The 27567-nt window shown below is 40.0% G+C and overlaps 1 protein-coding gene across 1 annotated transcript in view; it reads right to left on the reverse strand.

Annotated features, from left to right (window-relative positions):
- Positions 1-12379: 12379 nt before the first annotated feature.
- PLPP4 (phospholipid phosphatase 4) overlaps positions 12380-27567 on the reverse strand; it is a 50825-nt gene continuing 35637 nt past the window's right edge. Inside the window, exons 6-8 of the mRNA XM_018078538.2 lie at positions 20082-20252; positions 15190-15378; positions 12380-13850 (exon numbers count right to left, since the gene is read on the reverse strand). Coding sequence (XP_017934027.1) covers positions 13840-13850; positions 15190-15378; positions 20082-20252 — 371 coding nt within the window. The 3' untranslated portion in view covers positions 12380-13839. The remainder of the gene's footprint in view (positions 13851-15189; positions 15379-20081; positions 20253-27567) is intronic.

Here is a 27567-nt window from a genome sequence, read left to right on the forward strand (position 1 = left end):
CAGACAGAGCTAAATTGCAGAAAGCAAGATTGGGGTTGGGAGCACTTAGTTCTGAGGAAGGCAATAAAAGAGAGAGACTGCTCTGTGACATATTTGATGAAAAGCAGCAAATGGTTCATGTAAGTGATTATCAGTTGGAGAACAGCAGTGTCCTGCCTGTGTGATGGTGTTGGATGCTGGGCCATGTCCCAGGATGGGGCAGATGCCTCAGGCAATGGAAAGGCAACAGCAGGAGGAGGAAGAGAGAGCTCTCACCAAAACATGGGACCTCAATGCATATTGAGGGGGATGTTCAGTAAAATATGTTGGCTGCCATGTGGGTGAAAAGGGTGGGTTCATTAGAAAAGCAGGGGAATTAAACATCCCATGCAGAGAGTAAGGATGGATTCTAACAGCAAGGATGGATTCCAAGAGCAGGAAGAGACCAGACCTTGGATCTGTGTGGTCCAAGAACTATGCAGCCCTTGACTCTCCTACTGCAGTGTGTTACCTGGTCATAAAGAAAGAGGACTCAATCCTTTCCTTACAGACCCAGCTGCATCTGTTTGTCAGAACCAGGAAACACATCCTATTGCCTACAAAGGTCAAAATTCCGAGGGAGAATGAAAATATCCAAATGCTGCCCATCACTGGGGTATGGATGGTACCCCTAAAAATATTAAAAAGAATATCAAATTCATAGCAGCTATTTTTGAGCTATGCTTGGCACCTTGGACACTGCCCAGGCTGGGAAGGGTCATGGGAGAATTGATGTTGGGAGCAATGAGAGCTGACAGAGGGAGCAGAGAATCACAGAATGGGTTGGGTTGGAAGGGATGTTAAAGATCATTCCATTCCACCCCCTGCCATGGGCAGGGACACCTTCCACTAGCTCAGGTTGCTCCAAGCCCTGTCCAGCCTGGCCTTGGACACTTCCAGGGCTGGGGCAGCCACAGCTTCTCTGGGCAACCTGTGCCAGGGCCTCCCCACCCTCCCAGGGAAGAGTTTCTACCCATTATCCACTCTAAACCTCCTGTCTAAGTTTAAAGCCATTCCCTCTTGTCCTGTCACTCCGTGCCCTCAAGCATGCAAAGCACTGCTTGGTTTGGGGGTCCCAACTCCAACAGGGCAACACAGCACTGACACAGGACACCTCAAAAACAGGCAGCTGTGCTCATCAGTGGCACCAGGACAGGTTATCCAAACTTGTCTGATGGCTACCCAAAGTTGCTTCTCCTAATATATGTGCAGTGCATTAGGTGAAGCCACTTGCAGTGCCCAAGGTGGGCGTAGAAGACACTAAATTGGGTTTTTCAACTCTAAGAGACACAAACTCCAGGAAGCTGGTACAGCTACACTTCAAGAATTGTAGCCAGAGCAAGCCAGAAGATCTGCTGCCATGTAAATGTCTGTCTTTGAATCTTTGAACACTGAATTTTGGTTTTATGAAGGAACATTCTCTTTAAAACACTCTGTTCTGATGGACACGTGCAAAGTACCGATGCTGCCTGGGAGGGTTAACTGGAGAAATGGAACATGCTAGGTTCTATGAAATTTAATACACAAGATAAAAATTAATTAGAGATGCATGAATTACAAACAGTGGATCTTTATAAATGTAGCTATGCTAATAAAAAAAAGAAAGGGGGGGGAGAACTTTGCCGAGTAGAATATCAAATATTAAATTAACTGAGCTGAGGAAGCAAAGACTTGTTTCCAGGAGATCCAATCCCTATTTTGTGACTAATGCTAGCTGATAAATTTTCCTTCCCTTTAACAGTTATTTGCTTATGCAAATAGCTATTTGCTTTTGTACTAGCAGTATCTTGCCCTCCTTAAACACAAGGTACAAGTGGAGAAATTACATAGTTGATGAGTCAATGCAGTGTTTTCTGTCATGCAAAGTATGGATTAATGTAATTTTTAATAGGACAAAATAAGATATAGATGTAGGATAATACATACATCAGGTTATTGTATATAAGCATTTCACAGAAGTCAGATCTATAACCTCCTAGAATCAATTAGTAGCAAATTGGATGGTCACCTAAGGATGGCAGTCTCACTGTGGAATTGGAGTGGACTTTTTTGTTGCAGTTTCAATATGTCCAAGGGCATTTTCTCAGTGCCCTGAACACTGTTTTGATCTTCTCAATACAGGACTTAAAAGAAAGAAGAGATTTACTAAGCTGCAATGAGGCACAACAAATGAAGCTGCCTCCTTGTAAGATTTGTAGTCCCTCGTTGTTTTAGAGCTTGTACAACAATTTAGGCGTAAGAAACCTGACTTATTTAGGTGTCTAAAAGTCATATAACAGTAATGAATTTGGCTATTTCAGAAATAAAATATTCTATAATGAATCTTCATTATCTTTCAGATTTTAAAGTTATGCTCAGAGTAAATATAACTGATCCCACATGATGTTCTTCATTTTGCTGAAAAAATCACAAACTGTATTTAGTGGAAGTCCTGAAATACCTGCTTTCACATCATGTGTGACGGAAATCTTAACTCCCTATTTTTTTTCTGTAGGTGCTTTTTTATTTTTATATGAGACAAAGATGGGAATTTTTTTCTATTACTTCTGGAAAATTAAACCAGGGTTCCAAAGGAAACTGCCACTTTCCTAGTGCCCTCCCTTGACTCCTGATATTGTGTTTTCTGTTCATTTAAGGCTTTGCCAAATGTTATGAAGTCTCAGGCTCTGATCTCCTGCTGCAGTCACATTGTATAACACTATTGCACTTTCCACATTGCTCTGATTTTAATTTTGGCCAACAGCTAGAGACACAAAAAGAAGGCAGCTTAACCATCTCCTGAATGGCCTGCAGCCGGGAGCCAGGGAGTCATTACAGCCCAGCTATCCAACCAAGGCCAGACTGCAAATGACTGACCCAAATTCAGCCTGCAAGGCTGGAGGGTTGGAAAAAAATGTGCAGGATTATTTTATTAGTGTCACGGTCTGCAGCTTTCCAGGTGTTCTTGTCCTGGAGCATACACAAAGGGAAAGATCCCAAAGACATCAATAAAACAGTTTAGAGGTATTTTTGTGCTGGGAGGCGTGAAGTTTGAAATATTAAAGCTGTTCTCCAGAAGTGACTTAAATTAATGAATGGCTTCAGATCAAGGCCAGAGGCAGGGAAAAATGTCACCACAGTCCTTCCTGCTTATCTCAAGGCAGAGTAGATCTCTAATCACTGTTGCATGCAGAGAAATTACAGAAGCTTTCCCATGGGATGAGGGATACATTCCTGAACACCCAGGCAGCATCCCAGGGAAGACACCTGATGACAACACAGTGTCTCACAGGCTTCCATTCACAGCAGGACTTTGTTTAATGATGCTGGTGACTAATGACATTGTCACTGCCCTCCTTCACCCATGTAACGAACTGGCATTCCATGGGAACCCAGCCAGGAGATGCCACCTCAACCTCTTATGGGTCACTAATGCTGATGGCAACGTTTCATCCTTGTGCAGAAAGCCACATTCCTATGTGTTTCACAGAAAAATTGTTACATCTAGCACTGCAAATTAATTTAATCTTACATATAAAAACCCCACCTATGGGACTGACAAATCCAAGCAAGTGATCTCTGGAGTTCAAATTGTTGCATCCTGAAGAATCACTCTTCTCATTGTTTCACAGGTAATGAATTCCCTGACTTGCTAAGTTGTGAAACAATCAGCTGCCATTAATTTGGACCAGGCAGAGATTGAGTAGGTCACTAGTGGTTGTTTACTCTGTGAAGGACATGTTCCAGTTATTTGCTGTGTAGTGTGTATGCTCAAGTGCAAGCTGCCTCTGGTCCTTTTCTCCCAAGAAGGAACATCCCTTTCCCAGCTCCAGGCTCAAAGTTTATAGCACACAGCACATATTGCTCTTTTCCACACTCCTTGGCTTCTCTCATCAAAACAGAAAGGAGGGACTATTGCAGAAATGAGTAACTGCACCGTGGCCATAAAGTATCCGTGACAAACAACTCTGTGGTCAGTGAAGTCCCTAAAATCTGGAAGGAAAACCAGACCTTCTGACATCCTGCAGTCTCAGGAGTCACAAGAACTGGAATGAACAGAAGGCAGCTGCATCCAGAATAAATTCCCCATGCCTGTCAGGTGAATGGCATTAATCTCCATCTGTCTCAGGGATGGGCTGGTGGAGTGTGGGATAAACAGCCCTTCACTGAGGAAGCCTCTGGGGCTCATCCCAGCCATTCCCCAGCTTGAGTTTTGGAAAAGATAAACCTCTGCCTTGAAAGATTGCAAAGATTACCTGAATCTCCCTTTTGTGCTTTGCATGAAGATAAGGCAATCAAAATGAAGGCAGCCACTGCCTGCACAAAAGCAAAATGCTCAGCTGAAAGCATCTCAGTCAGCTGCTGATTGTGTTCCTTCAGCTCAATCCTCTCTTGTGATCCCATCTCAATAAAATGTGTTCCTTCAGCTCAATCCTCTGTTGTGATCCCATCTCAACAAAATAAGGAGGGACCCCGAAGCCAGACACACTCAGGGGACAGAAGGGTCACAGCACAGTCATCTGACAGTGAAAAGCTCTCAGTTGTGCAAGAAAATAATAAGAGGCAGAAAAAAACCCCAAACTCTCAGCCAAAATAAAAAAAAAAAATCCACAAACAAAGCAGGGAGCAACCCCAGTTTCATGTCCAGATTCCAATCAAGATTTGCACTTAGCAAAAAATGTAAGGAGGAGGAAAGTATAATATGTATGATCAGTAATTAACCTACTTGATTTTAACTACCTGAAAGAAAACTTTATTTAGTACCTGGCACTTAATATAAAAAATATGAATATTTCTAATTAGAACTAAGCATTAATACTTAATTGCTTTAAATATTACAGGCATATTGCTCATAGAAGGGCTCATGGAAGCTTCACATCTTGCCGAGGCTGCAGGGTAATTTTAATTGTTGTGGTGGTGTTAAAATTTCTTTAAATCTACCCTTTGTTTTGATTTGCCCTGTTCCAGCACTTACTAGATTGACTGCCAAGAAAGATGCACCAAAAGGCATCTGAAGAGGTTTTGGAAAGGGCACTTCAACCACATTCTCCCAGACTGGAGGCAAAGCTTGATCATGGAGAGCAGCTACAGAATTGAAAAGTGGGTAAACTATTTTGGGAGTTAACAGCTGCCAATACCAGCAGGAGCAAACCCATTCTAAAGCTTCAAGAAAAGAGAACAGAACTATAAGTTCTTTAAAAATGTGAGCATACTAAGAAAAAGAAGTAATTTTGTTGCTTTTCCCTAGGACAGCACTTCTGTGGGGAGGAAGAGCCCTCAACGTCAACAATTATTTCTGTAAGATTTAAACAGCAAACGGCTTTGCTGATGATTTGTGTGGCCTCAAAAAAGAATTATTACCTAAAAAACGAGTCAAGTTGGGTTTACATTTCACAGAACAAACCCTGCAAGTCAGTAACTTTTGCAACATCACATTTCTAATGAGTTGCTCTGACATCTGGTTACTGTGACCCTGGGAAGTGTTCACTGGTGAAAGTTTTTTGTTTTGGCCATTACAGCACTGCAGATGAAGAGCTGAGGCTCAGCTCTCACAGAGCCACGGGGGAACCTCAGAGAGCTGGGATGGCAACTTGTTTCAGTGGCCTTTGTTTTAACGAGCACTGAACAAAGGATGAACAAAAAAAAAAACCAGCTCCTGCCTATTGGAGTTTAATGCCAGAAGAGCAAAAGGAAAGATGAGAACTACTTTCATCCCTCAAGCCCTTTCATGTCCTTCACTGGATGTTATCAAGGATTAAAAAAAGGAAAAAACAACCCCCACAGATAATTAGAAGTGATCCAAGCCCTGTTCAGCACATCCATCCCCCTCTGCATTTACTGTGCTGTAGGAAAGAGTGAAAGCCTGAATCAGAGCTCAAGTATCAGTTTGAATAATTGATATTAAGATTTGGTGAAATGGAACAATTTGACTGACCCAGTTTTACACTTCAGGGAAGTTTATTTCCCATAAAGACCTATTTTGAGTTTATGAGGACTTTTTTTTTTTAGGAGCTCTATCGTGCCTGCCAGCTCACCTTACCCCAGACAAATTCACAGAAAATAATGCACAGTATTAATGCCAATATTGCCCAAATTGATTTCACCAGTGATCAAAGGACAGTTCTATTTCTCAATCACTAGTAACCACTTTTATTTTAGTATAAACTCTTCATTACCAGGTTTGTAGATATCTGTATTTGTCTTAATCACAGTCAGGGATTCACTTGCAGCTGGAGGTTTAAAACTTCCTCTGGAGTAGCCTAAGCACAGAGTTGTCTGGTGGCTATAAAAAAGCCCAAAGCCACTAAGCCTCATTTAAGGGCCTGATGTTGAGTGAAACTTGGCTCAGACCCCACTTATATGAGCCACTTCCAGCTTCTCTGAATAAAATCTGGACTGCTCAGCTGGATAACCTGCACTGCTGAAAGCAAAAAAGAAACCATCATTTAAGTGGGATAGTCAGAACCACTGCTTTGCAGGGGAATCTCACTTCCTCAGACCTCGGGGAATCACTGTTTAATAACAGTGAGCAATCACTGCACACTAAAGATATCGAGAGCCCACTTAAAAAACCCTCACACCTAAAAAGCTCAGCTCGGAGACTGTTTTGCTTTGTAGGAGCATCACCTGGCACAAGTCAGCAGGGGCACTAATGGAACCGTTTAGAAGCGACCCAAAACATAAATAAACAATTTAGCCTCAAGACAAGCACGGGGGGTTTTCTGAGAGCACCGCACTGGACCATAAAATGTGAGTTGTGATGTTACACTGAGGGGAGGGCCAGAAGAAGAAAGTGTCTGAATCTTTCTCCACTCACCTGAACACTGTGTGATCAGCCAGCCCCTCTGAACCTAACCTTTATTCCTTTAACAAACCCAGAGAGTAAATGATACCTCTTGCCTTCCTTTGAAACTAAGTGAAAATTTGAAAAAAATTCACCAGAATGGGGGAAGTGACAGAAAAGCTTTTAATCTACTTCAGCTGACAACAAGATGTATTTTTGTCCCAGCCTCTCCTCGCATTGAAATTCATGTCACAGGATTGTTTTGGATCACATTGCACCTGTTAGTTCTGGTCTTTAAACAAGTTCCTCACAATCTTGATGCACCCAGGTGAACTTCAGCAAAGACTTTGCAGAGGAACAGCAAGATTATAGTCCCTAATATCTCACTCACTCCTCTGGGGTCAGAGGGTATTGCACATCACACACAATCCTGAACAGTAATGCTAATTATAGCACTGACTCCACTATTTAGTGCATTATCACAACCTAATGAGGCACCCTTTCCACGATTTAACTTGTAAGCACCTTTCTTCATAGCTGTATTTACTGCCTTATAAATGGTTTTTATTGGACAGCCATTACCAGTGCCATTAAACTCCTTAAACCATCCTGTCATGGCTGTGGTTTTACAGAAAGACTGTAGGAGTGGTGTAACTTTTTCTCTTATTTTTGCAAGGACAACATAAATGGTAAAATACGCATTTACTTGCCTAATAATTCTGTATAGCTTCTAAGAAATTATTATGAGCATTAAATAAATACACATAGAAAAAAATAATTGACTTCTTCAGCATAATTATCCCATAAAAGTGAGGAAGGAAGAGATTAATAGTATTGATTGGTTATAAGCCAGTACACCTTGGGTTAGAAGCTACCCTTTGTTTGGCAGATTGGAAACCACAAATGCTGGTGTATCTCCATTTATTAGCAGTTCACAGAAAAAAATCAAAAAATGAAGATAAAAAAATTTCCTTAGGTGATCAATTCTGGTTCCCTCCACTGCAGAAGCCTTCCACAAACTAAGGACCATCAAGAAACAAGGTCAATATTTCTGCTTCCCCCTTTATCCATAACACATAAGCTGTTCTACAGTTTCCCTGCATTAAACCAAGCACTGCTTAAACTCCACAAATTCAAAGCTGGAAGGCACTCAAACTGATTTATTCCCATTTGCCTCGGGAAATCCCAAATATAATAGAGGCTGTTTTCATCTCTTCATAGAAAATGTAAATCCACTTACCAGTAATGAGTTCCTGTAACACCTCTTCTTGCACCACCAGCCAGCTCCCTGTTCCTTTCCTGCCAGCTCTTACTCCAAATTTTGGTGCAGGAGGCTCAGTTTGTCTGGGATTGTATTTGTTCCCCTTTATCTTGCACTGAATATTGAGATCAGCTGTGCTCATCCCTTTTGGGCTTTAGCAGCACAGGTGTTTCCTTTCAGTATTTAAAGAGGGGGGATTCCAGCTGATGCTAAAAATAAACTGGTCCAAAATTAAAAATGAAACTGTTTCCCATCTGAACAATTCACAGACATGGAAATTTTGGGGAAGGTTTCTCAGCCCAGGATAGAATTAGGAAAGGAACAAATTAGGAAGGAACAAATCACCCACTCAAGAATAACCCTGTTACTGTGGGCATTTGCTTGACGTGAGAGAGTTGGAAGCCCTGAAAGAGCAAGGGTGGAAATAATTCTCTCCACATGTTGGCAAGAGGTTTCATACACTGAGATGTAGTGAGAGAGCATGTTTGTTTTTTTTCATTAAAATATGCCTAAAATTATGAGTTTAATTAACACATTAAATTAAAACTATTTCCTAGCCCATTACGTGCCTATGAAATGGAATTTTTGTTTGCCAAACAAGCCTCAGAAATGTAATTTCCAGCCTTTTGCTTTGTGCAGGGATGTGTTTGTGCAGGCCTGCTCCAGTTTTTTTTCACACTCACTGATCCAGAGCATGTTTTAAGTTGCTTTACCTTTGTTGGACAAAGCTGCAGATACAAATTCCAGCACAATCACTGCCTAGACAAGCTCACACCTCTTAGATCAGAGTGACATTGTGACATTGCCATAATGTTCTTTTCCCTTTCCTTTTTTTACAGTGTTATATTGGTTTCAATACCAACCTGCATCTGAAATCTTTTCTTGTGTCCTCAGTCTGCGGGAGTGGAAATGAAGATGAAATGGATTTTTGTACACACAAATGCTCTGTAATGCTGATAGGGATGTGAATAGAATACAGAAAGGAGATACTTATTCAACAGTCTGTTGATAAATGATTTGTAAAGCTCACCCTCGATAAAATGGGGACTCCTTTCTCCTAATGATGCTGATAGAAGGAATTGAATAAAAAGCTCAAGGAGATTTTTGACAATGATATGACTCCTGGGAGCCTTCAGAGTAACATCCTCTGTGTGTCCAGCAACAGGCAACAGATAACAAGTCAAACTTTCCCTTGCTTAGATCTCTTCCAGCAATTATGTAATGGGCATGGATCTTAATCAGCATCTCTTCTCTCTTAACCTTCTGACTGGTGTCAGAAAGTCATTTAGAGAATGAGGGTGACTAGAATAGTGACAAAAATGGCCTTAGCTGTGGCTCTGGCATAATTTTTTCCATGGTGGCAATTGTCTTTATTTCACAGATTGTTTCCATTCTGCTGCAGTGACCAGATATGAAAAAGCCAGAGGATAGAAATGGGCTCACCAGTCCCTCACAGCATCTCACAGGTCAGCTGTGAGTTGGCTCAACCTGTAACACCAGAAATCTGAAGAGCACAAATCTGCTTTTGGTCCACCTGTGAATTTGGCTGACAAATCCCTTGAAGTTAAAAGTGAAAGGGCATTTGGGAATTTCTCTTTACTTGTCACCCTTTCTCCCTGCAACACCAAGAATTGCAAAAGCCTTAAAAATTCTTAAAAAGTGCCCTTTGGTTTAAGAGTGAGAAGTTTTGTGTATCAGACAGTGGCAACAAGAGTTCTCCTGTGGAAGCCTGTCTGGATTCAGCTGGGCCATTCTGTAATGACACCCAGTCCCTCCAGAGCTGCACCCTGTGCTGTGGGTGAATGATGATTATAATATGCAAGTACATTAATTAGACTTGGAAAGTTACAGATATTGATGCTGTAAAAAGCTCCCACTCTGGTATAAATGTCTGTGTAAGGGATGAAGCTGGGATAGGTTATTGCACATGTGTATTTGATTCTCAACATTTCAAGCTGTATTTTACTTCAGTGTTTTCCTATTATTAATTTATGTTCAGCCCCACTATCACCACTGCTCTTTACAGGTCTCAGTTTCTCCGTTTGTTATCCATGTGAAGTGGAGATGTTCCAGATTTTCCCACTCCTTGTATTTTCCAGGAACAGTGGTTCCTCACACGGGCTTGTTTAGAGCAGCCACAGCTGGGGCTGGTGAGGAAGAGAAACTTTGTTTTCCTGCTCACAGAGGAGCTCTGGAACAGGTTCTTGCCTGGAAATGAAATGGAAGAAGGCAGACATGATCCAGGAGAAAAAAAAAAGTCACCATCAATTCTCTTCTTCCCATCACCAGCACAGAGGGTGCTCTGGAGATGAAAACAAGGGACCTGAAGGTGCTCACAGGACGTGATCAAAAAGCACAGTTACATCTGTGAACAAGAGGCCAAATGAAAGCAAACCATACATAAAAACCAGAGCTTCTTGTGCCCAGCCCCATCTACTCCTAGAAATAAACTTGTTTCAGGCCATGTTAAAAAACAGAATTTTACAGAATAACGCACAACTGCTGCAAACCTCCCAGTGAAATGAAGAGCTTTTTTGGCAAGCTAACAAAGGAATTCAGGGCAAAGGTTGAAGGTTCACAGAGCTGGTTCAATCCCATTTCATGCCTGACATCCTGCAGTACTCATGCACTGCTGTGTTTTTATCCAGTGGAAGCACCGAGGGAGGATTCTCCATTTCACGCCCCATTCACACCTTGCTACACAGCCCAAGAACGTGGCTCATCCCAAAGAAATGCCTCCTGGTTTTCCCCTTGGGAAGTTTGCTCAGAACCTGGCAGCAAAATGTCAATGGGTACATCTTCAGGAACTTCAGCACACATCTGCTGCAGCTCAGATGTTTTTAGTTGTCTGGGTCCAAACAGAGTCCTAGTCTGCTCTGAATGGTCTGTATGCTGATTTTTGGGGCTATTTCTGCAAGTTTAAGCAAAAACCCTGTAGCATTCAGTCAGCATGCCAAGCATCTGTAAAAGGAATCCCAGTTCAATCCAGTGTATCAGGAGTTATCCACCCAGCCTTGTCATTTTAATTTTATACAGGTTAAGTTTTAATTTAATGGCAAAACGATAATGTTTTTTCTCTGTTCAGAGCAAGTTCCTGAGCAGGGAATGATTTGCACACCTGTAGAACAGGAGTTCTCTATATAATAAACTGTATTAAACTGGGTGCATCCTTGTGGAAACTTCTAATTTAATTTTAGCCTCTTAGGACAGCAATGTAGACATTCTGCTTATCAGATGAGTCTGGAGTGTACTCTAAGATAGTAGATGGGTATATATCTTGTAAAATGGGTAAGAATAAGAAGAAATAGGACTTCAGGTTATGCCTGTGGGTGCTAATCCTAACTGTTCAGCAACGTGGTCCTGCTTAGTAATTTTAAAATGCACTTTAAGCTGTGGGAATAAAACCCTAGTAGGTGCTTTAACTATCTGAAGTAGAGTCAATTAAATTAACTCATGTGGAACTATTTCTAACTGATCTTTACACTGTGTCCAATGCACTAGGTATACTGGTGTTTCTTACATAATTTTGTTCATTTTGAATGCATTGTGTGCATTTGAAACATGAAAGCATATTAGCATAGCCTCAAAATTTATTTTACAGCATTCTCTAAAAATTCTCTAAAGATAACCAGTCCTACTGAATGCACAGTTACCAATGATCAATATTGATATTATTTTGTTTTCACTGTGCCTGTCTCAGCTGGCAAAGCACAAACTGCAGACAAATTAGTTGCAATATTTGGCTAATTATACCCCTAAAAATGTAAGAGTGCAAGCAAAAACTGTGTGAAGGTTTTATTCCACCTACAGGATGTGATATGCTCAGTGATCCAGAGCAGTTGACTGAAGTCATCAGAATTTTGGTACCGTAAAACAAAAGTGAGGCTTTTTCATCTGTTTTTTTTCACAATCCATAACAAAGTACTTTTTGCCATGGGAAGAAAGAAAATGAGGTTCTATTTCACATTAAATAGAAATAACTGGCTCTGTGCATTGGGGAAAAAAAAATCCAGAGGGCCAAATCAGACTGGACTGCACACAACAAAATCTGAATGAATCAGTATAAATGCTCCAACTCCTTCCTAACACAATACCTGGTTAAATATTCCAAAATTTCAACCTTGCAGGCTTACACTCTACCTTTTCCTGGAGGAAAGCTGAAGAGCATATTTTGGTTAAAGGAGGAATGCTGTCCCATTTCAATGGCATCAGTTTGTTGCTTATCAATAACACAGTCACTTTAGGGCTTGGGGTTTTTTTGTAATACTCTACGTGGTTTATTAATGAAAATAATTGCTAACTTCTATTCTTCTCAAAAAAACGGTGACACACAGATGTACAAACCCACATTCATGTGTTGTTTTATTGGTGCATTACAACATTACATTTCCTTCACACTGAGAAAGCATGAGATTAAAATACACTGATCCACAAAAATGCCTTCCCTATGCTGACTTTGCACTGGTGATTATGGCACCCACAGATCCCTCCACAAGTTTCATTCCATTAAGTCCTCCATAATTTTAATTACATTTTAATCAAAGCTTTTACATCGTCTATTTTATGACTTTCAATTTAATTATTCCCATTAAAACGTGTTATTCTTTACTGCTTTTCCAAGTCCACCAATTACTCTTGCAATTTAAGTTTTTATGCTGTGTTACACTTCATACCCAACCTTTTAACATTCACCACTCATCTGAGGGCTGTATAAGCTTTCCCCATCCCAAAGAAGACAGCTTGTTTGTATCACAAGCCATTAAAACACTGGGAATGTGTACAGCACAATTAGGAGGCCCCACTCAATTCTGAGAATAAGCCAGATCTATATAAAAACATGCAAAATGCTCTATGCATCAGTATTAAACTTCTAATTTGATTTAAGGGTGTTTGTTTTTTTTAATATTTGCATATAACCTGGAAGACTTAGGGTTCCTGCTGAAAGAAAAAGCTGATGGCTGAGCCTTCCCTCCCTCCAGGGCTTTCTTTAATCCTCCCAGGTGAAGCAACAGAAAATTATATCTGTCACAGAATTCCATAGGATGGGTTAAAACCTTCATAGAAAGATTACACCTCCACTAGGCTGTGTGGGTTTCTAGAATTAAAGACCTGAATTACACTAAAGGAGTGTTCTGTTAAATCCAGTGCAAATGCTGAATAACTTGGCTTTGCTGCTGCTGGTTTGGGGAATTTGTATTCACCAGCAAACCCACAGCTATGTTTGGGTAATGTCTCTGCTGTAGGGTTCAGAATTCTGTAACTGCCAGTAAAACACCCCACCTCTCACTGGCAGAGTCAAACTGGTATCAGTTTTAAAGCAGATCAGGCCTGATTTCTACAGAACACTTCTGGGTTCGTGCCTGGTACATTCTGTTCCCTGATGTCACTTCCTATTTATAGTTATTTCCAAATATCATATAAGTTTATACATAGCAAGGTTGCATCCTCTTGTACACAATTATTATGTTTCCTTTTAAAGGGACTCTAATTTACTTGCTTTCTATAAAAATTCAAGTGTTGCCAATCAGGAAGTAGCTCTTCTCAAAAAAAAAATCTACAAAGCTTAGCTTTGAGAAAAGTAAATGGCAAGCCTTACATAAAGACACTGAGCTGTCTGAATCACAAAATGCCTACAAGGCCAATGCATATTCCAAGAGGAACACATAAATTAGGGTTATGGCAGCAGTCTCCTCCAGTCTAAAGCACCGTAAGAATGGTCGTTGGCCAACATTCTCTTGATCTCTTTAACCAGCAGCTCCAAGTGCCAAGATGTGGGCTGGAACATTTGCCTGCTTTTTCACAGGATACCTAAGGGAAAAAAAATCTGGAATCTGACATTCTGCCATCCAAAGGTACATCATTTCACAGGAATGTGATGTGTGCTGCATAGTGCATACACATATCACACCAGAACCCTGCTAATAATAAATTATTAACTCAAGCCCCACACTTATGAACCTTCTCCACACCACCAGCAGTTTGATTTGTTGAGTTTCAGTTCAGGTACCAAGCCAGCCTTCCCAAACACCTCAATGAGCTGCAAATGTGGAATGGGACTAGCAGAAAACTGTCTCCAGCCTTCCTCTGGACATGTGACAGTGCTGGAAACCACCACGAGCATTCAAAGTCACAAATGAAAATCTCTGCATTTCTTCAGGTCACCAATGCTGCAGTGAGTCACCACACGAGGATGAACATGGCACACCAGGTTCACAGGAAACTCTGTGTTTCCTTATTCTCTCAGATTTAGGATTTTTTTTAAACATTTGTTTTAAAGACTTCAGCTTGTTGCTCTTTTCTTTCAATTTGTTTGGATGGTAATTACTGCATGAGCTCTCAAAAAATTGCTGATGATGTAATACCAAATTTCTAGTCCATCCTATGAATATATATGTTACTGTAAGTTGATAATTTGAACAGCATGGAATTTCTTGAATGTGAGAATCATCCTGAAGAACTACTAATGCACTAAGCCTGACTCTTCAAACATTTAACCCTTCATACCTTTCATCTGTTTTATCATTAGGAGCTCAGAATGACCTTGTCAAAACTTGGCAATTAATGCAAAGTTTTGCCAGCATATGGAGATTATTTTTTTTTATGATAGAAGGCAACAAGATAAACATAAGGATGATGCCCTAAATTATCAAATTATATGAAGAAATGGCTGGCCCCAACAGATGCAGAACACCTGGTGGAAAGTGCTGTGTGTTCTCACCACCCATCAAAATCAATGAGTGCTGAAGATGACCAGAACTTTGTAGAAGATGAGTCAGTACTTCAGAAAAATCTGTTTCCAGATCTACTATATCCTCAACCCCATCTCCTTAAAATTACTCTCTTAACCATTCTCCATATGGGAGTGTTTGTAATTCTCTCCCCTTCCCTCAAGTAGTCTATCTGTCTGCAGTAGACTGAAAACAGGTGATTCAACAACAAGCCAATACGAACCGAAAAATTAACTTCGAAAGTACGATGGTATTATGGCATTAAAAATAAAATATTTAAACTTCTCTTTAGAAAAAGGAAAGAAACAAAAGAAAAAAACAAAAAAAGCACAGTAAGAAACACTGTTAAGAGACCAGTTTGGAGGAAATGTGAGAAGGCTAAGAGTTCATTCTGCACATTTCTCAAAGTCATACGGGACCTTCAGTTATTCCCTCCAGAGGCAGCCCAGTAGCATTGTCTGCTGTCGGTCGCTCTTCTTTCTTCACAGAGTTCTGATCTAGCAGGCTGACGTAAGATTTATGACAAGCTGTGTTACCCAGAGGGGGGTAGTGCTGTCTGTAGCAAATATAAGCAAAAATGAGGCCGATGATCCCTCCAACGAAAGCATCTAGACAAAAAGAGCAACAAAAGCAGAAACATGTTACCGTGGAAAGGTCAGCCAGAAGTGACAGCTGTAAACAGAAGACATTTGCTTGACGTGGAAGTGTTCAACCCAGAAAATGGGAACTTTGAGTTTTCACAAAGAATTTGGAGCCAAATACCACAGTCACACAGGACACATAAAATCAGTATTTTGTGGGGACATCTCCAACGTTCTGAATACCCAAAATGTAGGTGGTTGGCTGTGTTTTGGGAGATGAACAGAGGGAACAGAGTGGCCTCCACAGGGCATTAAACACCCATGATGCTCCAGAGCACTGCTGACCAACATTTGGGGGATGGCAACCCATGGATCTTCTTCCAGTGTGCCATCAGTTAGAGTGCCCACAGCCAGGTTTTCCATCCATGGCAACACAGCTGTCCTGGGCTGTTTGCCACCCAGAGCTCTCCTGCCCACAGGTCCCCCCCAACCTACTGCACTGACCACTACTGTGCCCTGCCCAAGCACCCCCAGGAAAAAAGGCAGTCAAAGTGCCAGATCTGCTCGTGACTGTTTGTATTCCAGGGGGAATTCTCCAGGCAGCAGGCAGGATGGAAGTGGAAAATTCTCTCCCTCCAGGCCACTGGAGCTACAGCAATTCATTTCTCCTGCAGCTCCTGCAAGGCCCCTGAGAAAGACAGCTCTCAACAACCACTTCAGGCTGGGTGAATTCCCACTAAAAGCACCTGAAAGGTCAAAGATTGACATGCCTGTGAACTGACTTAACACCTTCTGAATATCTTTCTTTTGATGCTTTTTACTGTCCCATACTCCTTTCAAAACAACCCAAAATAAAATAAGACAAAACAAGGCCATTGTATGAGATATTTGCAGCTCTCTCACACAGGTAATTTTAAGTTTTCTATAGGAAGAGAATATCACCTGAAGTGTAAGAAGATTCCTTCTGCTGTCAGGTTCTGCCTCTTACTAAAATACTCCTCTGATCTTGTGTTTTATTTCCAAACAACCAGAGGAGAATTTCACTGGAAATACAGCCTGTCTTTGAAAGCCTCAGATTGAGCACAAACAATAAATGGAAATGAACAAGAGGCAACGCCTGGAATATGAGTTGGCAGCACATTTTATTTTAACCAGACTTACTAAGCACCATATCATCTGTGTGTACCTGTGTTTCCATCCTTTCAATTACAAAGAAACCACAGCGTAATAAAAATGGTGAATCATTGAGTTTAGTGACAAAGAAGGTTAAATCAATACAAATTATTTTTGTCTAAAGCTGTTAAATAAAGATTAAATTCCCCAGCTTGTCAGTCTGATATATATTAGAACAAAGGTATTAGAACAAGGTTCAATTTTCAGTGGGTGACAAATGGTTTGTATTTTTTTTCTCATCAGAGAAGTGAGATTTCTTTTAACAGGAATAGCTAGGGCCAGAAAACATGAAAAATTTAATGCTGAGATGGATAAATTTAAGAAATGTGTTTATAAGTCACGGTTGAGTAAGAGGAGATCCCTTCTAATCCTTCTACACACAAAAGGACACAACAAATCTATCAGAAACAGATGTAATAGAGGTTCAAGCAAGATTTTAAAAGGTGATTGTGTGTACACAGTATTTGGAAGCAGATGGAATCTTGCCCTGTGCACACAGAGGCTGATTTTGTACCATTCAGCCTGTCCCTATCAAACTGTCATGGTACAGAAGGTACCCAGGGCAACAATTCTCCCTGTTTCAGCATCAATCAACTTGCAAAAAATTTAGTTATTGTGACAAGATTAATTTTCTATAAACCTGTGTTGGGTGCAATTCTCAGATTACTCTGCTTTAGCTGTGGTTGACTGAATATTGTTCCAGCTGTTTTTTTATTTTGCTTAGCAATAAAGTCAAGCCTATGATTACTATTTTTAATCATGGAGAAACACCACATTTTTGCCAGTCCTCTACAAGTTCCCTGGTATTTTAAGACTTGCTGCGAACTTGCCCGGATTTTATTTCTTTCAAAACATTTACATGCAAATTATGCAACTCTGGGCCTCAGTTTGGGCACCACAGTAATGCAGATTCACAAATGAGTTATGCCAAAGATTTCTCGCTTACCGACCTTGTCTGGGGGTGAGGAGCAAACACACAGGCAGCTATTTTGACTCCTGTTTTTGAAGACAACAATTCTGTCTTTGTTTGAGCTCATGGGAGCCATAAATTACTTCTGTTGATTTGTTTGTTTGGGTTTTTGTTTCGGTTTGGGCTTTTTGTTTGTTTGTTTGTTTGTTTGTTTTTCCCATAAAGGAAAAAGAACATTTAACTTTATTTCTGCTTATTCCATGAGTAAACTAACATTTCCAGAATTAGAAGTCTATAGAGAGATTTAGGGACTAAAAAGCAGTCAATACATTCTGGATCCACAATGAAATATCCTAATATTCACCAATATCAACACTAAGGTCTGGAATATTACTTTCTTCAGCCAAACTGAAAAGAGCTCATAAAGTTCTCATAATATTAACCTTCTGAGCCCACTCAATGGCTTTTTAATATAAGGATTCTCCACTCCATCTTTCACCTACAGTGTGCTCAGCCTTGGACATTAAACTGATGGTCCTTTCTCATTCCCCACAGCTCAGAAAAGGCTCCAGCACAGAGGCACCATAAATAATTTAACACAATTAGCTGACTCTGCTGAGCAGAGAAGTGAAGGCCTGAGGTTCTGTGCTGTGTATTCCAGAGTGAACTATTCCCTCCCTCGAGAACACAGTTCTTTTCAGGGAAAAACACAGGTGACCTGCAGGATAACTTGTCTGCCAGCACTGCTCTTCAGGAAGAGCTGAGTTTCCAGCTCCATCTCCTTAAAATTCAAAGACAAAGCACCAGCAGCTGTGATGAGCAACAGCCACAACCCCCTGGGTGCACTTTTCCTCTGTGGTGTATAAACCAGCCATAATAACCCTCCTCACAGCCAATGTTTCGCTACATAAATAATTCTTACTCTTGGCAAGAGACAGGACACGCTGGAAACATGTGTCCAAAACTGGAGAGTAAACCTGTACATCCTCTTCCCATTCATTTACATGGCTCCCCTTCTCTTTAACAGGCAGCCCAAACCAGCCCAGTGTTATAAGAAATAAAAATATGGATTTTTATAGGTGTATCACGAAGTTGTAAGATATTCAAGTTCCACACTGGGACTGGGTATCAGGGACTTTTTCAGCCAGATGAGGGAAATATAAAAATTCCTAAAAATTAAAATCTTTCGGGGCCATGTGAGAATTTTGTACATGGGGGTTTCTCTTTGGGCTAAGAACAAAGGAAGATCCACCATTTTTGACAGAGGATGTCCAGTGGCCAATTGGAAAGAAGGGAAAGCCCCTTTTCAGAGAAAAAAAAAAACATTTTTAGGCAAAAATGAATATATTAAGGTTATCTGAAAAAGGTGGGGATTTTGTGAAACTGTAAAACGTATGGATTTTAAACTGAAGGGGTCTCTTTCCCTGGAAATCACCCACCCCCATCCCTCTGTGCCACTGGAGGGCATGAAGGAGAGAAATTGGGAGTGAAGTTGATCCCAGCCAGGAAAAAGGCAGAGGGGGAAGGTGCTTTTAAGATTTTCTTTTATTTCTTATTATCCTGATTTGATTGGTAATAAATTGAACTAGTTTCCCCAAGTCAAGTCTGTTCTGCCCATGCTGGTAGTGGCTGAGTGATCCCCCCTGAACTATCTGAACCCATGAACCTCTCATTGTATTTTTTCTCTTCTGTCCAGCTGAGGAGAGCAGTGACAGAGTGATTTTGGTGGGAAGGTACAAAGATGGCAATAAAGAGGGTCAAGAAATGGCAGAAAAAAGAGCAGATGGTAGTGTTTTCTGAATTGTACCTCAGTAATATAAGTGTGTAACTAATAAATGGCAGAGTCTTCTGTTGGAATCCAAATTTTAGATATGAGAAAAGAAACTGCTAGGTTTAAACAGAAAACCTTGAGTCACAGAAGCTGGGGAAAAATCCTTTTTAGTAACTTCATCCTGTGGATTCTTCCTGCCTCCTCCAGCACAATGGAAGAGACTCTTTGCATGATGTTATCACATGCCCTGCCCAAGCCAGAGAGACCAAACCCTGATTTGATCAACCTATGCAGAAGACCTGTTTTATCTCTCCTTTTGTGTTACCTGTCCCCCCCCCCCCCCCCCCGTAAAATCCCCCAAGTTAAAGTGGGTTTTTCCCATAAGAAGTAATTCCTAAGACCCCAAGATTTGTCAAACCTGTTTTTTCCCTTACCTCATCTCTGAAAAGCCCCCTCTTGTAACAGAAAGAGTATGCAAGCCCCCTGTTGAAAATGTAAACCTTGAACCCTTTAAATATGAAGTTGTGAACCCAATAAAGGATTCCAGTTTTCTGCCTCCCCTGGGATTGTGACAGCTCACTGACCTCCACAGTCTTCTACATCAGTTATGTCTCACACCTGAATTTTAAAGGGCTGAGACAACAGTCTTTCTGTGACAAATACACTTAATCTGGGAAGTGACTGCTGTGAGGGAAGAGAGGGGGCTGTGGCAGAGACCTGAAGCTTTGAAGGTCAGTGTTGGTTAACTCAACCTCTCTAGGAAACCTCAGCATCCACCCACCACCGTCTTGATGTAATTAAAAAAAAATGAAATAAAATCAAAGAAACACGCAGAGAATTTGAAAAAAAAAAAAGCTGGAAAAAACCCTGGCTCACCTTGCCAGTGATGTTTGTAATCACACATCCGTGAGAGGGCAATCATCATGGCACAGTAGAGGGGCAGGATGGCTGCACAGAGCCTCCAGCTCTTGCCCCGGCCGCTCTCGGTGAAGCAGTGCAGCTTCCCAGCCAGGTAGAAGGTGGTAAAGCCAAGGCCTGAAAATGCAACTGATAAAGAAAAAACACATCACTACAGGGTTTTTATTTTATCACAGCACAATACTGACCCTCAAGGTCCTTTAAGGTCTGACAGCAGGGTTCCTCTGCTGCAGAGAAGGGTTGGACATTCCAGGGTGATGATAAAGTTGAGAAGACCCATCTGCAAAAAACTGAGGGAGCTTCATGATTTAAATGATGATTCCCATGTAACCATATCAATGATGCTGTTATAACTTAGTATTTTAAGAGGATGCAGTAAATTGCCTTCTTGCTTTGTTTTGTTTTTTAATAAAGCAATCACGACCTTACAACCTTTAACAAAACCCCATTTTTGAGGGGCTGAATGGGAAAAGACACATTTTCCACAAGATCCAGGACATACTTATATTCTCCACAGCAGGGGTGTTATCAGAGTACCAATGCAAGCAACCAGGCAAGTGAACACTGCAAAGCAAATTGACTTTCTTCTCATCCACACTCAGCTTTCACATCGTCTGACACGTCTGCAAACCCTGTGGTACCTCCAGACATTCACCTACGCAAGAGAAATTTAATTTATTTCTTTTTCCCCTTCAGCAATTTGCCTCCTTCCTCTGGGGGAGACATCAGCTGTGAAAAGAATGCCCAATTTTATTTGCACACTAAATGAAACGTTTAAGCAAATTTTTTAACTCCAGTCACAAAAGCTTTTTCAGGTTTCAACTTTCAGCACATCTTTCCTGATTTCAGACCTATTCAAAAACGTCAAGGTTCGAAGCAGAAAAAGATTCAGACAGTTTGCACTGTAATTGAATTACATTTAAATGAGATTTTTTAGGTTCCATTAACCTGTTTCTATAGAACATGCACAGCTGGCAGTGATGAGAGAACTCAGGCCCCAAGTTTCTGTACTGAACTTCTTCCTTGCTGTGGCTCCTCACCTTCCAGAGAGATACTGGATAGATTTTTTTATTATTATTATTATTTTTTAATATGCATTTCTATTTCTTGAAAGAACCAAACATTTGAATTTTTTTTTCTGTAGGAAAATTAGTGCTGCAGCTGAACATGTGAGACACATCTCTTTTCTTCAATCACAATGACAAATTTCATACTCAGTTTTGCTTTTGACTGCAGAGATCAAAAATTAGAATGTGAGCACACAAACCACAGAGAGCAAAATCATAAATATTTATCACAAAGAATTTGAAATATTTTTTTTCTGATTACCTTTATACTTTCAATCTTTGTGATATCTAAGCAACTCTATAAGAAGTAACAGGTGGCATATTTATCCAACCATTTGAAATCTTTTTTTTTTTCCTGACTATAGTTTTTATCTTTGTTATATCTGAGGAACTCTATAAGGGGTAATAGGTGACATTCATAATACATAATATATAATTCTGTTCTGGTTCTGCTTTCAGCCAATGTAATGGTAAAACCACTATCAGTGCTGGGTCAGATGTAAATCTTTCTTTCTAATCTGATAGAAACCTTCACCTCAGGTTCCCAAATGTCAGGTGGGTAAAGCAACCCCTTTGTGTTCTGCTGATAAATCCATGGGAGGGTCATTTTTAGCTGCCAGTACACCAGAGTGCTTTCCCAGGTTTGCATTCCACAGCCTGGATGCAACTACTAAAGATTTGCATTTCATCTTCAAACACCCAAATAAATCCCTGCCCTGCCTGGCTGTGGTGGAGCCAGACAGAATGCAGATTAATCATCAAACCAGCACACCAATATGTTGCTTTCTAGATGCTTTTTCAAGCACTGTTGATTCCATATTTGTCAGAAGACGGTGGGAGGCAAACTTTGAAATGTTAACAATCCTGAATAAATAAAAGATTTCTTGCAGACTGGGCCACCTTCCCGTGTACAGACCTTTGAGAGCTGTGCAAAGCTGCTCTGCCTTTCAGGCTGTTGAACAAGAAGAAATAATTTCTTCTGACATTTCAAAGAATTCTTGAAATTAATGTATTTTCCTAAAAGTAGCATGTCATGCACAGAAAAAGGCTGTGAGGTGCACAGTCAAAGCTCCAGGCCATACCCACCATGAAAAAAATTAATTTATGCCACTAACACAGCTCAGAAAATTGGAATACCCCCCTCCTTTTTCAAACATCCTCTCCAACTGTTAGTACCCTGTGTAGACTGACCTAAACCAACAAATTAACATTTCTTCTTGTGCCTCTCACATGTGTTATATTAGCCATGACAAAAAACAATTCTGCTCTTGTCTGTGCTCTTCCTGTTGCACCAGGTGATTTTTGTGGCCTTGTCTTTTGTATCAAAAAATCTGCAGTTCTTTACAGGGTTGGTTTTGGGGTGGGGTTTTTTGGATGGCTAATAAAACACATTCACATCTGTGGGAGCAGACACAGGGGTTGCCCATTCTGCAGACTTCTGGAACTAGAAACACATCTAAACTCACCTGAGACTGCAAAGACAGGATTTTTTGCATCATTCCATCTTCCAGTTGAGTAAATGGAGTGACCCAAATGAAATCTGCCTTGGATATGCACTATCAAATGAATACTTTCAAATACTTCTTCTCAAGAATTACTTTTGTCTTTGTGTTTCCATTTTTCATCTCAGGTGGTTATTATTATTTTTTTAGATCTTCAGAATTAAAATCTGAAGACAGCACTCCCAGGCAGAAGAATCAATTGCTCTGTGGTTTCATTTTCAGGCAATTCTATATTGCCTTGCAATTTAGAGGGCTTACAGAAATACTGCCCAAACTATAAACTAGGTGTTCAGTTCACACACTCATATTCAGGGTTACCAGCATTTACCAGGCAATTTTATTAGCAATTTTCAGTAGCAGAAGATTTAGCTAAAGGGGCTTTAGAGAAAATCTGGTGATATTTTAAAAAACAAACAAACAAACAAACAAACAAAAAATCCCCAGAATTTGTGGGGGTTTTTTTGTCAGGATCTGCTACATTTCCAGGAGGAGGAGGTGCTCAGGAAGGAATATGGAAGTTCAGGAGACTTGTACAAGACAAAAAGGAGGATTTTGTCTTAGATGCCTGATGTGCTCCTCTGAACCAAAAGTCAGGAAGAGACTCACAATCACTCCTCTAGGGGAATTTACACCTAATATAAAATGGAAAAAAGTAATATAATGATGCTCCAGCTTGTGGCCATGGAACTAACATCTGCAGAGGTGCAAAAATTCACTCTTCAAGAATCCTGGGCTTAAAGGTGCTATTTACCCTGAAGAATTGGGCAATTAGTAGAATATATATGAGTCCTTTTTCTAAAAGCTAAAGTCAGTATCTCACTATATCACCAAGGAAATGCAAATGCACACATACACATATCAAATGCCCTAAATTATTACATGGTGCCATAACAGAAATTATCATTTTGCCTAAGAAGATTCCAAAGATGCAGCAAAGCAAAGCTCTTCATCTACAGAAATAGCTCTAAGATGGTTTCTTCCAGAAAGAAATTAAGACTGTTTATAGAAAGGAGGCAAGACCACAACATAAAATGCCAACCAGGTCTCTTTGGAGACATTGCCATAAAAGGAAATGAGAAAATCAGTCTGATTTAGTTTAAAACAATTTTTACACAACATAGATGTTGGTGCAAATTCCAGACACAAATATTTAAATTACTTGAAGCGGTGAAAGAGGAGAAAGGAATGACTCAAACATATAGTAAAGGGAAATGAGATATTTTAAACCATTGGTGTAGCTAACTCAAATCAAAAGTCCTGACACCACAAGCTGCTGGACAGAGGAAAACTTCTCCTAAGAAAAGCCAGGGCTTGACAAAATGCTGTATATTTTGTGAACTGTCATTGAACTGTTCTCTCTAAATAAGCCAGCTGTGGTTTTTTAAGAAATTAACAGAGATGAAGGGAATTTTGGAATGAAAAGGAAAAGTTTAAGTCTTACAGGAATAGGTGCTATGAAGTAACTTAAAGGAGATAAAAGATTATACCATATTGCTACTTGTGGCATGTAAAAAACTGCTCCCTCTTGGGCATTGTGATTATTGGAGTAAATAAAACTACATTAGAACCAATTGTTCAGGCTGTTTTATCATATTCTTTAAAAAAAAAAGTTAACAGCGTCTGGAGACACTGCAGGCCCCATCCTGACATTGATTCTCTCCAGACAAGGGGTCCAGGTGAGATCTGTACAGACCAAATAATTAGCAAGTTAAAATGCAGAAAGTGAGAAACTGTGAACAAGAATCTGATCTAAAGCACCTCAAGTAAATTATTCATTAAAAAAATGTAATTGCTTTTGTGAGTGTTTTGTGAAAATTAAACTACCCCACGAGGATCTTCAGCTTCTCAAGTTTTAATGGATGCTTTGCTAAGCACACAATAAATGTCTTTTTTTCCACTAAGCAGTTTTTGAGCTGAAGAAAAAAAAACCCTCAGCTTACTTAAGTGGCATCACATTATAAAACTGCAAAGCAACCATTCAAATGGCCTGTATAAGAATCAGACAAAATGATCCATCTCTTTGTCTGTAATGCTTTAGACTTGCAGTGATTACTCTATATTTTCCAAGTGCAAACACATGCTATTCATCTCTGGAATTGCACAGCAGCCTACTGGGTAATTCCTGTAGCTGGGGCTGCTGGCAAATGTTTTCAGTCTCACACTGTTCAAAGAACTGAACTATTTATCTTTCTTGAAGGAAAAAGTATGATACCAAATGAGGGCATAAATTTTAATGCTGAAATTCAACTCAAAGAGCATTTTATACAAGTACAATTCCCAAAGAATGTGTTTTGAGCTTATTATCACAGGCAAAATAATTTTCTTGTTTTTTTTTTCCAAGTGGGACAGTCAATCACCTTCCCTTTGGCTTAGCTTTATTAATTTCTCTTCACAAAGAAAGACAGTTCAGCAGAAGCAACATGAAAAGCCCATCACGAAATACAAATGTATGCAGGGATTTATTTGGGAAACAAAAAAGAGTTATTTGAGACAGAGATGGGTTAGAACAAAAACAGACCTATATTATCTGAAAAGCAGGAGTGTTAGTCATTAGGTTGTTTTGGCAGGACTGTCCCAGTGAATTCTTGTGAACATTTTTTAGGTTATTTTGTGATATATTTTTAATACACTTTTCAAGATACTTCATTTTACCTGAAATACCTGAAGTGGTCTTGGGGTGCATCTCATTGCTACCAAGAAAACTTCCAGAATAAACCAGGGAAACCCCAAGACCATGCACAGCCAGAGCAGTAAGAGTTATACAGGAGATCTCTGCTTCTCTTTTCATGCTGTGAGACACAGCAAAATGTTATTTATTCCTGCAACACTGCAAAATGCAGAGCAATGAAGCCTGATCTACCCACCATCTGCAAGAGGAACTTATCATTGAGGGTTTTATGTAAAGAAGAAGAGCTTGGGGAGGAAAAAAAGGTAAATGATTTAAAGTTTTGTTCAACTACACCTCAGGTATCAAAGTAAAGCAGGACACCAAGGGGTGAGTGGCTGCACAGTGACATTATTCTGTCACTGAACTCAATGCTGGGCTCCAAACTTCTAAAAAACTCTCTGGAGAGAATAAGGGACTCTGAAGTTGGGCATTTTCAATTCAGTCTAGATCCCCTGAAGACAGCAAAACTGAAGTTGCTCTCCATTCTGGAGTACACAGCACATCTGGGATTAATCTCTTTAATCATGTAAAGAAAGAGGAGAAAATATCCAGGCATATAACAGCATAAAAAAAAAGCTGTTGTGTTGAATAACTGGGATTGTTCAGCATGAAGAGAAGGCTCTGGGGAGACATCATTACAGCCCTGCATATCTTAAGGGAGCTTATAAAAAAGGAAGGAGAGAGGCCTTAAATCCAGGCAGAGTGACAGGACAAGGGACAAGGAAAACTGAACTCCAAGGAGATCATCCCACAAGCCCCTCATGAATTCCAACAGCCCTTGTTATTGAGGACTGAGAAGTAAACATGTCATAGAGCAGGTAAAAGCATTAAACACAACCATTCCTGGCTGTGTTTCTTAATTCAGCTCCTCAGAGTTTGAATTAACAACCCAATAAGCCCCACAGGAGATTTTATTTTATTTTTTCTTTGCCTATCTAAGAAATCCGTTTCTTATTTCCCTGGATTCTTTTATAAAAGGGTGAATCATCTCAGTGAGACGGTGCCATGCAGCTGTTAATTAAGAGATTTATCTTGAAAATAGGGGAGTAGCAGCAATTACTGCCAAAAACCTGTGGCTTGTAGCTCATTTGTTACTTAAAATCCTCACTTTCAACTGAAGGAAGTATGATTATCCTCCATGAAACTGCTAGCTAAAGATAATTAACAGTTCAAATTTAGATACCCAACTATAATTACATGTACTGAAGTAATATTTTGTATGAATTATCTCAGGATAGCAAACAATTCTATTGAAATTCAGTAATTTCTTCACTCCGAAGCACATAATTCTAATTTTTCAAACAAATGAATGGCTTTTAAAAATGTAAAAATATTTTCATTTTTACAGCTGACTAATTTTAATTATTTAGTGGAAAAGGGGAGGAGGAACTACCTGTCCCCTCACTCTGATGATATAATATTTCCCAATCAGCTTTATTCTTTTTAGTGGCACAGCAAGAAACACCACAAATACTACACTCATTTAATTAGTGCTTCATCAAGCAAATCTGGTGTGAGCATGAACTGCATAATCAGCTTTGATATCACCAGAGGAGACAACTCCTCAGGGGGAACACAACACTGAGTGGAGCAGTCAACTGCCAAGATAAAGAGAAAATAAAATATTAGCCAATCAGCCAGTCAACAGCAAAGGGGCTGGGTTGTTTTAAGAACTGTTGCAGTGGTTTTTTCCTGCCTAAAATGACAACTCACAGCAAGGAGACCCCTGGGTTGACTGTCAGGGACTTTATGACTGGTTTAGAGAAGGAAAAAAAAAATTAAAAATAAAAAAAAAAAAAATCAAGAGATTTCGCTTCTTTTTCCAAAAGATAGAAACCTAATCAAGCAGTAATCTTTAGAATTCTTTCTGCCTAAATAAGCAGAGTTTTCCTAGGAGGAACAGGACACATCCAAAAAAATGCAGACATGGGGATGTGAACGAGTTCTGAGGACTAAAATTGTCAGAGATAAATACACATTTCCAAGGTATACCATAGAACATTTTTTGGTAACAGCATCAAGGGCAGAGCCATGAATATTCATATCCAAATTGTAATCCTGCTTCTCATATTTAACTCCTGCTTATCACCTGCCCTACTGCAAAGAGGCATTCTCTGAACACAGTGATACTGTTTTCATCCAGGTTCCAGCCTCCCTGCCACACTAAACAACACCAGAAAGTGATATTATATTCTATTGCTTGATAG

This window comes from Manacus vitellinus, unplaced genomic scaffold (genome assembly GCF_001715985.3).
Source record: "Manacus vitellinus isolate BGI_N305 unplaced genomic scaffold, ASM171598v3 scaffold_40_pilon, whole genome shotgun sequence".
NCBI lineage: Eukaryota > Metazoa > Chordata > Aves > Passeriformes > Pipridae > Manacus > Manacus vitellinus.